The sequence below is a fragment of the Phocoena phocoena genome, chromosome 14, assembly GCF_963924675.1.
Source record: "Phocoena phocoena chromosome 14, mPhoPho1.1, whole genome shotgun sequence".
Classification (NCBI taxonomy): Eukaryota; Metazoa; Chordata; class Mammalia; order Artiodactyla; family Phocoenidae; genus Phocoena; species Phocoena phocoena.
The window spans coordinates 69,736,488-69,752,455 of NC_089232.1; the positions used below are offsets into that span (position 1 = coordinate 69,736,488).

At 39.2% G+C, this 15,968-nt stretch overlaps 1 protein-coding gene across 4 annotated transcripts in view; it reads right to left on the reverse strand.

The window, feature by feature from the left end:
- The window catches only part of HADHB (hydroxyacyl-CoA dehydrogenase trifunctional multienzyme complex subunit beta), a 38,237-nt gene that overhangs the window by 11,867 nt on the left and 10,402 nt on the right, over window positions 1-15,968 (reverse strand). For 2 of the 4 annotated variants that reach the window (XM_065891688.1, XM_065891687.1), the window contains 3 exons: window positions 11,779-11,878; window positions 6,997-7,041; window positions 3,087-3,186 (listed from right to left, as the gene is read on the reverse strand). In XM_065891688.1, coding sequence (XP_065747760.1) covers window positions 3,087-3,186; window positions 6,997-7,041; window positions 11,779-11,878 — 245 coding nt within the window. Of the gene's footprint in view, window positions 1-3,086; window positions 3,187-6,996; window positions 7,042-11,778; window positions 11,879-15,359; window positions 15,403-15,968 lie in introns of those variants that run through there. The other 2 variants (XM_065891690.1, XM_065891689.1) reach the window with 2 other exon arrangements.

Here is a 15,968-nt window from a genome sequence, read left to right on the forward strand (position 1 = left end):
TATACAAGCCTACAACAGTCTTGCAGTTCACCTAAATTCTTAGCAATGCTTTTCTCAGAGCTTTAAGGACATTAATATGTAATTTGATTTTAACTTGTTTAAATTTGCAAGTAAACCTGCTACACACAATTGAGGGAATGATGACCTATATCATGGTGTGGGGCTCTCATGATCTATGTTCCTGCAGTTATAAGGCTTAGTAGTAAAGCAAAGTCATCAAACATGAAAATCATTTCTGAAGAACTGACTCCTCATGAACAGATTCCCACACAGGTCCCTGCCTGCTTACACGCGTCTCTACTTTCACTGACTGCCTGATATTTCAGGACAGCACACCGTGATCCAACGCAAAGAGGAATTGGAAAACACGCCAAACATGCAAGAGTTCAAGTTGATGAAAGAAATTTTGGAAAACTGCCTGAGCCTCAAGTGAACCTCTGATAAATAAGGGTTAACAGTTAACAACTGGAAATGAGAAAACTGGTCAGGATGATGACACAAGAGGTGCTTCAAAGGAGAGTAATTTGAGGGGCCTTGAGAAAAACAGAGGCCCTCCTTTAATCTAAAAATGGACATGAGGACATCTATTATTTTATTATACTATTTATTGAGTAAATTATGCTGCCAAAAAAACAATGAATGCCTGATTCCATTTTTGTTTATGTAAGTAACTAATGCATAGGTGCAAAAATAAAATACTTACTTTTATAATATTAAATTTTCACTTTAAAAACAAAGCTCTCAACAGCTCATCTCCCCCACCATCATTTACTATGAAATTCTGGTTCCTATTAAGGGAATTAATTTTTAGTGGCCTTTTTCTCAAACTATTTATCCTCAGAATACAAGATTTTCTATAATTTGGTAAGGTTAACATGTTTCCAAAGCTGAGATTAAAGGGTTCTGCTTCTTAACTGATTTTTGTCTTCATACTTATACTACCTATACTAGTTACTGCATTTACCACCATTCACCATAATCCACAGGGACAGAAATGTGTTACCGTAGTGTACATGCAACATGACCTTACTCTGGTCTTTCCAGTGAGGCCTGATACTAAGTGCCCAACACTCTGTTGAAAACTACCCGCTGGCAACTGCACCTCAGCCTGTCAATGTAAGCCAACCCAGAAGGAAGAGAGAGGCAAGTCTCCAAGGGGAAGGGGAGGAGAGCTTCCCAGTGGGGCAAGTGTAAAGGGCACTGAGGTTGTAATGGCCTGATCCTCACGTGGTCCTTTCTAGCCTGTGTCACACCCTTGGCCCCAGATGACTCTCAAGATTGAAGGAACTTTAAATAGAAGTGGTTGATGGTGAACCTTGTCTACATGTTTCTATTTAAAGTCTGAATAGCTCTCAAGGCAAGCTTAGGCTCTAGATAGTACAATGAGGGGAAAGGAGGAAAATGCCTCTTAGTTAAGTTGGAGAGCAGGGAAGTATGCTGAGGCCTTTCAGTGAAGTCAGGTTCATGGGAACTCAGCAGCAGAAGCCTTTCAGGATTTCATTATTACACTATTAATACAGACAACAGGTGCTTAAAGTTTTCTAGCTGGAAGTCACAGTAGCCTTTAGGTTACAAAACAACTATAGAGAGACATACTTACAATATATCCCCTCAATTTAGCCTTTAGTATTAGTACAGAGCTGGGAGAAGAAATCTACCACATGTCAATCAATAGCTGAGATTTGCATATGGACATAAAATTTCCAGAAAAAAATTTAGAAAAAAAAAGCATTATGGCTTTAGTGTTGGGATAGAATAGAAATATAGAGAAAACTGAAACAGATTTAATATTTACTTTTTAAGCACTCTTACAAGAGTCACTTTGTTTTTTTCAGAATATAAAAGTTGAAAATGTTGATATACTCATGAAGTTGTCATATCTGATACATTTAGAAGTGTGAAGGTCCAGGAAAAACAAAAAAATCAGGACGGGAAAAAAAACCCTCTTCCTGTTCTTTTTTTTTTTTTTTTTTTTCGCGGCACATGGGCCTCTCACTGTGTGGACTCTCCCGTTGTGCCGTTGTGGAGCACGGGCTCCGGACACGCAGGCTCAGCGGCCATGGCTCATGGGCCCAGCCGCTCCACGGCATGTGGGATCTTCCCGGACCAGGGCAAGAACCCGCGTCCCCTGCATCGGCAGGCAGACTCTCAACTACTGCGCCACCAGGGAAGCCCCTCTCTTCCTGTTCTTAATTCTTTCCTGCCTCCCTTACAATATACAGTAGCTGATTATGGCGGACTTCGGTAACACCAGGCCTTGAGCAGTCTTAACATATACTGATGAGTAAAAAGGGGGGACAAAACAAATACTTTCAGTCCTGCTCGTTTCCCCTTCTCTTGGCTGACAGCGGTGAAAGTTACTGACCTTCCAACTATACTGAACACAATAATATGGCAAGCACAAACCAGAAATAAAGAAAACGCTTGGCACACTGAAATGTGCTTTGGAGCCAACTTTACCCAAATAGCCACTTTTGAATTGAAACAAAGCCCAGAAAATGTTTCTGGACTATTCATTACGAAATGCCTGTAGAACATGCTGCAGAAGTTCCAAGGCCTGTCATATCTCAGCTGCCCAATAAACACTACATGGCGCTTTGCCAACTAGGGTAAAAGTAAACACCTGTGAAATAGTTAAAAAAAGAAACTGCTCTATGTGCCATCTAGTCAAAGGGAAAAAATGAATAAGCAAGGCTACCTCCAACAAAAACCGTGTTATGAAATAAGTTCTTTGTAAAATGTTGAAATTTTAAGTTAGAGGCCACAATATCTAGCATTACTAAAAGTCACATCAACCACACTTTGTCATAATCTCTATTTCCCTAAGAGAAAACAAACTAAAATATCACAAACCAGCTTAAATAACTGATTTGGTATATAGTATAAATATATTCCAGTATAGTGTACATCATTTGATTTATACTATAATTCTTTTAAATATAAAATAATTCAAGTAGTAAAATCACATTTAAGTCAAATATAACTTTAATGAATTTTAAAAACTTTTAAAGTGCAAATTCTATTAATTAAAACTCAAATTGATTCTCCTATCAATCTTTAAACAGTACAAAGTTTGTTTTACTCACCTCTCTAGCCACATTGCTTGTTTTCACTTCCTGTATAACTGTGCCGAAGATGATATAATCAACAACATCCTTTGGGACACTGGTCCGATGCAACAAACCCCTGCCAGCAGAAGTCCAAAGCAAAGAAACATTTCACACATTCAAGATAGTGCCATAGATCATCACATAAAGCACTACAGTTAACTTTGGATAAAAGGTTAACTTTGGATTTAAGAGTAGAGATTGGATCTTTTCCTTAATTTGACAAGCGTGTGGCGCCTTAACAAAGAAATTAAAGCCTAATTTAAAAAGTCAACCTCTGATGCTCAATTTAAATAGGAAGAATCATAAATAATTTGGAATATAATCTATAAAAGTTTTAAATCACTATGTTGTACCCCTGAAACTAACATAAGATTATAAATCAACTATGACCCAATAAAAAAATTTAAAAAAAAATAATTTGAAATAGGATAAAACAGATACATAAACCCAAAGTTTTCAGTCAAAAATCAAAGAGGGAGCTTCCCTGGTGGTGCAGTGGTTAGGACTCTGAGCTCCCAATGCAGCGGGCCCGGGTTTGATCCCTGGTCAGGAAACTAGATCCCACATGCGTGCTGCAACCAAGAGTTCGCATGCAACAACTAAGGAGCCCACCTGCTGTAACTAAGACCTGGTGCAACCAAATAAATAAATAAATATTTTTTAAAAAAAGAAGAAAAGAGAAACAAATAGAAAATTAAAGAGTAAAATCCCAGTTATGTTAAATTTGAAATATCAATATAAACACAATTTAAATAACATATATTTTTCTAGTTCTGATCACTGATAGAGACTAGAAGCAATAACACTCCAGTAGGAATGAGCACATCTTGAACTCAGCCTTGGTTTCTAAATGCCATTTACTAGCAAAGGTATTAACTTTTTTAAAAAAATTAATTAATTAATTATTTTTGGTTGCATTGGGTCTCTGTTGCTGTGTGCGGGCTTTCTCTAGTTGTGGCGAGCAGGGGCTACTCTTTGTTGCGGTGCAGAGGCTTCTCACTGAGGTGGCTTCTCTTGTTGCAGAGCACGGGCTCTAGGCGCGCAGGCTTCAGTAGTTGTGGCTCGCGGGCTCTAGAGCGCAGGCTCAGTAGCTGCGGCACACGAGCCTTGTTGCTCCGCAGCATGCGGGATCTTCCCGGACCAGGGCTCGAACCCGTGTCCCCTGCATTGGCAGGCGGGTTCTTAACCACTGTGCCACCACGGAAGCCCTAAAGGTATTAACTTTTTAAAAAATGACTGAGGCCAGGTCTAAGGCAAGAAAAGTACAAAGTGAACCTCTCTGATCTTTTTTGTGCCAAAAATAAGAAAGCACTCAAAGATTAATGGGACCATAGCAAAAACAGGACCAAGGGTGTACACATTTGACAAAATTCATGAAACTATACACTTAAAAATATGTGCATTTTATTGTATGCAAATTACACTCAAAAAACAATATTATACTAAAAAACAAAGGGGCCATAGAAGCCAACTTGAAGGAACTCCCACAGATAAACTATGGGATAATCTGAGCTTCAAAAAGAACAGTGACCAAGCTTGGCTTTAACACAATTAATAAATAAAAATTTATAAGTCCACATCACTTAAAAAAAAAAAAGGAAAGCTGTTCTTTACAGAAAAATACCAACCAATAAATACAGGAGGAATAAAAGAATGATCAAAGTCATAATTTTGTAATCTCTAATGTAATAACTAATCCAGGCAAAAATTATCAATGAATGCTAAGACCATTTGGTCAAAAGTTGTTGGGGAACAAGATGTTTACATGGTGTTAAGATATCACTTTACAGGTGACTTACTAATTGCAGAGGAAAAAAATACACCTTTATAATCAAGAGATCTAGTGGTCTGATCACCATGACCGAGTGATTAGATTTAACATTACACATCATGCACCTCTTAACATGATGCAATACCCATGCGCTTTACCTATGAAGCATCCTTACCAAAAAATGTTTAACCTGAATCTGATCAAGCTTAGAGATCTAACTTCCAGTTTACAGGAAATTCAGAGGAAAGTTAAATATTACTACGAAGAAACATCCAGAATGTGGGACATTCTACAGGCCAGCTGGCCTGGTCTTTTCAAAAAGTCACTCTCGCGGCGGGTAGAGTGGAGGGATATCCTAAATTAAAAGAGACCAAAGAGACATGTTCATTTGTAATATGAACTTTGACCAGGTCCTGGTTTGGAAAAAAAAAAAAATGAAAAGAAAGGGCATTCTTGGAACAAGGGTGGGGGATTTGACTATGAACTGGATACTAGAAGTTATCATACAATCATTATCATCTTAGCTATGGTAATGGTATTGTGGATAACAGAGAAGGTCCTCATTCTTAGGAGTACTAGCTGAAGAATTTAAGGCTGAAGCATCAAGATGCCTGAAACAATGTCAAATGCTTCAAACCATATAGCTATAGAAAACATGGCAAAATAATAACACTTATTAATGCTGTGAGGGGTATTTAGGTGTTCACTTTCAATTTTATTGTACAGTTGACATTTTTTAAGACAGAAAGTTGAGGAAAAACCTGTAAATCTCCAGCCTGGGACCATAATCAGAAACAGCACCATTATCAGGAATGGGAAAGTAAGCTGGCTTCAGGGAAAAGATAATTTTTATTTTTTACATGCTGAGCTTGAGATACCTAAGAAAACAGGTCAAATATAGAGATTTGGAAGTCCTCTACATAAAAAAATAAAGATTAAGTAGATGAGATTTTTAGGGAAAAGCATGCATACAGAGAAATGCAAAGTTCTAAGGACTAAAACTTACAAAATACCTTTAAAAACGAGATAGAAGAAGGGATCCAGTTTTTTAAGAAGTAGAAAAGAATCAGTCAGAAAATGGAAGGAAAACCCTAATGGCGTAACATGAAGTCAAAGGAAGACAGTTTCAAGCACAGCTGAAAGTGTCAATGCTACAGAAGACAAAGTCATTGAGGTCTGAGAAAACATTGGTGCGTTTAGTGATTACACAGTCATTATTAAGAGAAGCTTCCAAAGTATAGATACTGTAGAGCAATGGGAATGGAAGCAATTATGGGATTAAGGAGAATAAATGGATAGTAAGAAAAGAAAAGCAACTGCTGCTTTCATTCATTCTTAGAGGCTGGCAGGAAGAGGACAAACAGAACAAGATGGGCAAAAAGGTGCAAAGAAGGGTTTTTTCAAACTATGAAAGACCTGTAGCTGCTTAAAGACACAAAGGCAAAGCATCAATGAATGATACTGCCTTACATGTTGACTCTCATCAAATTATTCTTCCATCTGAATCTCATGCAACCACATCTAATTTTACATTTTTATTTGGTTTGCACAGAAACCTTCAGGGCTCATTCTAGGCTTTTTTCTAGATAAATAACCACATACCATCCCACCAGGGATACCAAAATCTGAGGATGCTCGTGTCCGTTAAATAAAATGGCAGAGTACAGTTGGTCCTCTGTATACACAGGTTCTGCATCTGTATTTGCATTATTTGTTCAGCTATCCTCGTACAGTATGAAGTTTCTAAGATAATCATCAAATATATGTATTGTATTTAGCCTGATCAACGCAGGACCAGCCTGATCAATCTAGCCCTACATTGTTTACAACCGGCAGCTAGCTACAGTACTCATTAAGGAATACTGTCATGCCAAGAAACAGTCACGCCTACAAAATAAAGGTCGCTGACATTCACCAGCTGGTTGAATTTGTGTAGCACGTATGGCTAAAATGAAGAATAAATGAATCTGATAAAATCTACTGTTTTTTCTCACCACATAAAAGTTAACATATCTTAGATATGGAAATTCCATTAAACATGCTATTTCAAGCGTAAAAACTGGAGAAGAGTACTTTTAATGAAGTAAGAACTAAAATGAAACTGCATTTACTTACGAAAGCGCTGCTCTAGCCAAATCATGTGGCATCAGGTCTTTATATCTGGGGAAAGAAAATAATTTAAACCAAAAGCCTAGAGCTTTAATAAAAAATGTTTTTCATTCTGTTTGAAATACCTAAAGAAATAATCTAACATATGATGCTATAAATGCACTTAACATCATCCCAAATGAAGAAATAGTGTGACTTTGCTATTTGTCAGCCTTAAAAGTCTGGCAAGCCTTGACTCCTTTAGAGCTGGGTAAGAAGCGAACAAGAATCTTGCCTACTATCATATTGTTCAGCATGACACGTGTTAAATATTTAACATTTAATATTTTATTTAATAAAATATTTTTATTTAAACCCCACCTTTTAAGTTCTCCTTTATTTTATTTTATTTTATTTTATTTTGCGGTACACGGGCCTCTCACTGCTGTGGCCTCTCCCGTTGGCGAAACACAGGCTCCGGACGCGCAGGCTCAGCAGCCATGGCTAACGGGCCCAGCCGCTCCGCGGCATGTGGGATCTTCCCAGACCGGGGCACGAACCCGCGTCCCCTGCATTGGCAGGCGGACTCTCAACCACTATGCCACCAGGGAAGCCCTCCTTTATTTTATTTTTTTAAAATTCATTATTTATTTTGTGATGTCTCAAGGGACATGAGCAATACATTAGGACTTTTAAGAAAATTTTGTTTTGAAGTAATTTGAGGTTTACAAAGAATTGGAAAGATAGAACAGAGTTCCTGTATACCCTTTACCCTGCTTCCTCTAAAGCTAATCTTACATAACCATGATGTACTTGTCAAAACTAAGAAATTAATACTGGCACAATACAATTCACTAAGCTACTAACTTTATCTGGACCTCACCAGTTTTTCCACTAACGCCCTTTTACTGGTCTGTTCCAGTAAAAGGGCGTTATGCATTTTGTTGTCATGCTTCCTTAATCTATGCATTTTTTTGTCATGCTTCTATGCATTTTGTTGTCATGCTTCCTTAATCTCCTCCAATCAGTGAAGTTTCTCAGTATTTCCTTATCTTTCTTGACCTTGACACTTGGAAGACTGGGGTTATGGATATGAGGGAAGTGTATCACAGAGGTAAAGTGCGCTTCCCACTGCTTCTTATCAGAGTGTACGTGATAGCAACATGACTTATTACTGGTGATGTTAACTTGATCACTTGGTTAAAGTACGGTTTTCTTCACTATTTTTCCCTTTCTGAACTCAATTTGTTAGAAATGAGTCACTACTCTGGCCCTTACTCAAGGGGAGAAGAATTAAGCTCTACTTCCTAGTGTAAAAAGTAACAAAGAAATTATGGACACATGTTAAAATCATCACAGTAGTTAATAAATACTTGAGGGGAGAGAGTTGAGGCTATGCAAATATCTTGTTTCTTCTTAACATTTCTCACCCACTAATTTTAGCATTCATTCGTAGATCCTGGTTGCAGCAATTATTCCTGTGGTGTTCTAATGGTGATTTATTTATTTTCCTCATTCCTTCTGCATGTATTAATTGAAATTATTCTTTAAGAAAGATTTGTCCCTTCTCTTTTATTTTTTATTCAATCATTTATTTATATCAGATTGAACTCATAGATATCTGATGTATTCTTTGGGTTATGGTATAATACCATGATAACTTATTAATTAAATTGTTCCAGGTTTTGTCATTGAAAGTTATTTTAGGTTGGTCCTGTCTCTATTTTTTTTTTTTTTGGCGGAGCCGCATGGCTTGCAGGATCTTAGTTGCCTGACCAGGGATTGAACCTGGGCCCCTGGCAACGGAAGCACCAAGTCCTAACCACTGGACTGCCAGGGGATTCCCGGTCCTGTGTCCTATTGACATGCTCCATTTTCTAAAAAATTAATTAATTAATTAATTTTTATTTTTGGCTGTGTTGGGTCTTCGTTTCTGTGCGAGGGCTTTCTCTAGTTGTGGCAAGCGGAGGCCACTCTTCATTGTGGTGCGTGGGCCTCTCTCTCACTATCGCAGCCTCTCTTGTTGCGGAGCACAGGCTCCAGACACACAGGCTCATTAGTTGTAGCTCACGGGCCTAGCTGCTCCATGGCATGTGGGATCCTCCCAGACCAGGGCTCGAACCCGTGTCCCTAACATTTGCAGGAAGACTCTCAACCACTGTGCCACCAAGGAAGCCCTATTTTTTTTAAGCACTTCTTTACTTTCTGGCACTCCAAAATGCTCCAGGTGCATCCTGTATTTTTTTTTGGCCCAGACCTAGTCATTCTTCTAGGAAGCCTGGTTCCTTCTACTGAAGAATGGGTATTTAGAAACCAAGATGTGGATGTGAACTCTGTTTGTCTATTTAAATTTAAAAAATAAATTCCCTTTATTTTATTTATTTATTTTTTTGCGCGGTACGCGGGCCTCTCACTGTTGTGGCCTCTCCCGTTGTGGAGCACAGGCTCCAGACGCGCAGGCTCAGCGGCCATGGCTCACGGGCCCAGCTGCTCCGCGGCATGTGGGATCTTCCCGGCCCGGGGCACGAACCCGTGTCCCCTGCATCGGCAGGCGGACTCTCAACAACTGCCCTTTATTTTTAAGTCAAAGATTTAACCATTGGATTAAATAAGAATATTCATTCTTTAAATTCCTAAAAATTAAAACCTAAAAAATCCAAAACTGTTTTTATTTTTACTCTGAATCACAGAAGAATCATCAGTAGTTTTAAAAATCTTTCATAGGTAAAACCAGTTCCCTCAAATTTAGAGCAGAAGAACTTGGGAAAAAGTTGTGTGTCAATTTTAAAATGTCTGAACCATAATTATTTAGCATTTTACAATCTTTATTCTCATGCTCCTATACCCCTCTCTACCAGGATGCCTGATAGACTCCCAAATGTCACTGCTGCAGTGTACGCCTAAGAGTGCTTCCAAAGTGCTTTCTACCTCTAAGAAAAACTTGGCCTTTCAAATATCACTCAAGTTGAAAGCAAAGCTTCTTCAAATTAAACAGAAAAAGATCTTTTTCTACCTAGAAAATGATTTTCTATTATAGAAGACTTATTTGTCACCTCAATCATAAGATTAATAATATGACTTAACTATTTGTCTTCTTCATAAATTCTTCCTTCTATATTATTTTTTGGTCACTTTTGTTCTGTACATGAATATTACCTTAAAATTTTTATTCTTTCTTCTCTATTAATTATATTTTCTTATGTTACTCAATGCTCTTCTCTGTGTCACTAAATTACTCATGAACTTTATCTTCTTTCTCAATTAGGATCCTAAATTAAACTAAAACACAATAATAAAACACAGCAAAAGGAATAAACCCTATGCTAACGTGCTGAATATCTCAAACTTCACGCAAATACCAATTATCAAAGCAAATGTTTAAATAATATAAGTAAATATAGTTGAGCATGTTTGTATTTTTTTTAACAGCTAGTAAAACAGTCGGAATCAAACTTCTACACAGTATACAAACAGCCCTTACAAAAAAATGGTCTTCCTAGCTAAGAACTTTCTTCTCTTGATGGATCTTTCTTTTCCTACCGTGTTACTGCTGAGTACAGGGAGGATCCCCTCTTATCACTTCCCTGCCGCTAAAGCTTCAGATTCTTACTCTTACTGCTGTTGTATCAGTACAGGAAAGTTATAATACTATATTGAGAGAAGAGGGAGAATGAAGAAACTTCACCAGCATTCACTTACATAAGAAAAATACTCTCTAGGTTCTAAACCATCGTTTAAAAATGAATGTTTATTGTTTGTGTACGTATGCGCGTGCACACATACACACATACACACACACAGGTCTGTATCTTCCACAAATGGTGCCATTATATACACTGCTCTGAACCTTGCGTTTTACACCTAACATATCTTCAAGATCTTCCCATATTAGTAAAGAAAGGTCTCGTTATTTTTAGCAGATGCCTGGCATTCCCTAGCAATATTTTTAAGTTAGTAACTGTTACTTCAAAATACAAACAATAGAACAATCTAAACAGAATAGAACCGATGTTTCATTTAGTTTGCACCTAGTTCCCAAAGTCCATCGTCAACTTTTGACAGCCTGGGCCTCACTTGGGGACAAAAAAGGAGGAGAAAAGTCTAGGGAGAATAGCAGTTTGGTTCTGGGGAACCTGGGGGCTGGTCTAGGATCATTCTTATTCCATTTATTTGGGGTTGTGCTGTACCAGGGTCTGGACCAGTCCATCAACTCCAATTCTGATAATTTCCAGGAAACCAAAGCCACAGATTAAAGGCCCTTCAGAATGCCCATGGGCCCACATCCTCCATATTCAAACTTCTGAAGAGACACAGAAACAACGTACAGTACTTATCTTCAGATGAGGAAAGGATATCTCTGTTAGAAGCAAACTATCTGGTCCCACACTAGGTTTTTAAAATATGACTGGTTCAATCTAACACTACATGAGGCTTACTCAGCAGAATGGATAAAAAACAAATTTTGTCACATTATTTCACCACTGGCTTGACTTATTCTGTATTAATTTCATGAAAATGTTTTTCATATATTAGTCCACTAGCAATAGTATTACCTCCTGGGTTACACTGACAAAGATCCCTTTTGAAAGTGCCTTAAAAAAAGGAATAAATAAAGTACATGGGGTGATGGATGTGTTAATTAACTCGACTGTGGTAATCATTCCATAATGTATATACATATATATATATATATATATATATATATATATATATATAGTCATTATTTGTTAACCACACCTCAATACAGCTGGAGAGAAAAAAGAAAAAGACAGAAAGAAAGAACATGTAGCAAAATCATTTCATACTTACGAAGTGCCTGACAGCAAAAATGGAGTGCGGACACCATCTACCACCACAATGTTCCTCATGTTGGGTTTGGCTAAGGTTTGCTTTGATTTCGCCTTGACAGCTTTAAGAGAAAGTTCAAAGAACAATTAACTAAAATATATGAAGTCAGGGATTTCCCTAGCAGTCCAGTGGTTAAGATTTCACCTTCCAATACAGGGGGTGCGGGCTGGATCCCTGTCAGGGAGCTACGATCCCACATACCTCGGGGACAAAAAAAACACAAAAACATAAAACAGAAGCAGTATTGTTAACAAATTCGATAAATACTTTAAAAATGGTCCACATCAAAAAAATCTTAAAAAAATAAAATAAAATATATGAAGTCAAATGACTTTTTACATTTTTAAAGACAGACATTCTAAGAAGAATTATATCATTCAATGCCAAGTTGCATTTGTCATTTACTAAACCACTTCAACTAAAAAAAAAAAAATGATAAGGTTGTTTATGCATTAACAAATTGTTTTTTGGGTGTTTTTTTTTTTTTTTTTTGCGGTACTCTGGCCTCTCACTGTTGTGGCCTCTCCCGTTGTGGAGCACAGGCTCCGGATGCGCAGGCTCAGCAGCCATGGCTCACGGGCCCAGCCGCTCCGCGGCATGTGGGATCTTCCTAGACCGGGGCACAAACCCGTGTCCCCTGCATCGGCAGGTGGACTCTCAACCACTGCGCCACCAGGGAAGCCCTTTTGGGTTTTTTTTAATCAAATGTTTGACAATCTATTCCACTGAAAGCAACCAATTAAGTCTGCCCTTAATATTAGAAGTTACAATGACTGATATCATTTAGTCTTCATATAGCTTAATATTCTTGCTTTTCTATGTAGAAATAAAGGCATTTGGTTGGTGACTACTACCATTCTACAAAAACCCAGAATGCTTCCTGAATTCTGGCTCAATTTGTCTAGTTATTTTCTAACATCAAAAGAGCAACCTTGGGGCTTCCCTGGTGGCGCAGTGGTTAGGAATCTGCCTGCCAATGCAGGGGACACGGGTTCGAGCCCTGGCCCGGGAAGATCCCACATGCCGCGAAGCAACTAAGCCCATGCACCACAACTACTGAGCCCACACGCCTACAGCCCACGAGCTGCAACTACTGAAGCCCGTGCTCTGCAATAAGAAGCCTGTGCACCACAACGAAGAGTAGCCCCCGCTCGCCACAACTAGAGAAAGCCCGTGTGCAGCAACAAAGACCCAACGCAGCCAAAAATAAATATATAAAATAAATTTTAAAAAAAGAGAGCAACCTTTCTCTAATGTTTTAATTAAAAAATAAAACATGAACATATCCTGGTGGTTAAAAGAAGAGAAAGATAAACATAACTAAAATATGGAGAGTAAAACTAAAGTTCCCTCTTTATGTCCTCTGCTGCCATGTAATTTCCTTCCCAGAGGTAGATACTACTAATTTGGTGTATATACTTTATCACTTTTTTTCTTTTTATGCATGTACATGCACACACTTGTGTATTATGTTTACTTTTCTGACTTAACAATATAGCTGGAAGATCTCTGTGTTTGTGTATCTACATGTGTCTCATTCTTTTCTTATTGCTGTTAATGTTGAAATTCATCTCCTATCACTATTCCCTCATTACCAGAGATAGAGAAAAATCCTAAAGAATTGGGAATAAAATTTTAACAATCACCTTACCACACCCACTTATGTCATAGAGAGCTACTTATGATAAATATCTACAACCAACTTTAAGAAAATAGTGAAAGCTAAGAGTCATGATAAAATGGGGTACAAAGATTCTCCTCGCAGCTCTAATTGGTTGGTGAAGGAGACAAAGGCACGTGGAGATTATCAAGGAGACTGTAGCAAAAACAAGCATGTGGTGCTAATGGCCAAAATAAAGGCAGTATCATTGTGAATGGAAAGGAAGGGACCAATACAAGAGATTTTATAAGGGAAGACTATGTATTTTGGTGACCAATCAGATATGGAAAGAAAGGAAAACAGGATTATAAAGGAAGCTTAGAGACTAAGAAAACCTAGTTATTCTACACAGAGTAAGAACTGGTTTTGGAAGAAAAGTGACCTCAATTTTAAACATGCTAACTTTGAGGTGATGGAGAGACACCCAGGTGGATATGTACATTTGACAGAGAGCTAGAAATGCAAAACTAAAGCTCCAAAGAGAAGTGAGGTGTAGCTGGGAGAGCCATGATATATATGCATTTTAGAATACAGAAGAGGCAGATGCCCCCTTGGGTCTTGCCTGCCACTCCCTTACGTTGTACTCAATAAATCTCGCTTTCTACCCTCACTTCTGGCTTGGTAAATTCTTTTACCACCCATGTTGCCAGCCCCATCGCCACACTGTGGGCATTTTGATGGCCAGTACAGGGATCAGACTGCTCTCTCCTCTCTCTGCCGTTTCTGATCCGTCTTCCACCAGGTAGCGATCGGCCTGCTGACTCAGGGCAAATGGCCATGTCTACTCCTTGGTGGAACCCAAAGGCCTCCAGGACGAGACTCCAACTTGCTCTCACCCTAAGGGGTACATTCTGGAAATGGTCTTTTCTCCTCTTCAACACTGCCGATGGTCTGAGGTCTCTGGAGACCGGGGACTGCGTATCCTGGCCAAGGCGACTCTTCAGCGGACCTAAAACCCAGTCCCATACCGACCAACCGTCCCTGCCTAATCGGGTGGCAATGTCCTTTGGCCCTAGCCTTGGTACTCCTCACTTCCAATGCCTGGTGCAGTCGGCAGCAGCGGCTTGGTGAATCCAGGCATGCTGTGAGATTCCCCTTCTCTTTCCATCTTCCCTTGAGGACCGTCCATCCTGATCCACCAACATTTCCAGGTACTTCAAGTGAGTCACTACAAAAACGATTTCATTCCATCAAGCTACAAATGGTGACAAGACAAGGATTCCAACCTCTAGAATCAATATAGTTGACTACTCTTGAACAGGCCTCCCCAAATTTCTATTCACACACTATCCCACAGCCCTATAGCTGATCAGCAAAGCCAACTGGGACCCCACATCGCCCCTTCTCAGCAGAAGTAGCATGAGATGATATTGTCACCCAGATGTCAGTGATTTGACTTTGCTGATCTGTTGGGGGGAATTATGGAGCTTAACAATACAATAGCCATCTTAGGTTGGGGAGGTCCTTTCAAGATAAGACAATCACACCCTCCCCCAATGGAAATTACCAACAGTCACAAGCAGTTGGTATACCAGGAAGATTGAGCTATGACATACGCAGTCCTAACCACCATATGGGTAGAACATTAACCCAAGGGTGACCAAAAGGGACCAAAAAGAAGCCCAGTTTCTCTTCTCCCAGGGAAGACCCCCTCTTGGTCTCGCCCGCTGCTCCCTTGCAGTGTACTCAATAAATCTCGCTTTCTACCCTCAAAAAAAAAAGAAGAAAAGCAGAGACATATTTTGCAGTGCCTGCTCACCCACAGCCCCCTCTAAATGGAGCTGCCCTGCTTAGAGTCCCTGCAAAGGGGCAATCATAGACGTCATGTCCCTAAGCCCACACCCAAAGCTGGTTAGATTCAGGGTGGGTACTACCTGACTACCTGAAGTCAATCCATAGAGTGGCCAACCAGTAACCCACGTCATCTACCTACAAGTGATAAGCTGCATCTGATTCTCTCTCACAGGAATCTAAGCAAAACATGGAGAAAAATACCAATTAGTTGAAGCTGAAAAAATGCCATGAGGAAGAACCAGGGTGATAATAAACTGAAATTATTTTTAAGGCAGAGTTATGGGGCAGCAAAAACCCTGAGCGAGCAAAGAAGCCAGCAAGAGGAGTGAAGAAGAATATATATAAAGAGAAGCAGGAAGGCCAGGAAAGTGACACACCATGACTGAGACAAAGTGGCTGCCCCTAGAGCTGCTTGGTTCCTAATACCTCCCTAGCTGTAGTATTCAAGCCCTCTTATCCTTAACTTGAGTGGGCCCCTTACTCACAATAAAAGACACTTGGTTTTATGATCTCCCTACATTTAGAGGGCAGAGAGAAAATGTGGGACAGAGGGTAAACTTGAGAGGTAGTAGGAGACTGAGGAGAAAACAGTACATGAAAGCAAAGGCAGGAGAGTATCAAGGAGCAGAGGATGGTCAAATATTTCAACACTCAAGGAGAATGAGGACTGAAAAAAGGCCGCTAAGTTTGAAGATCT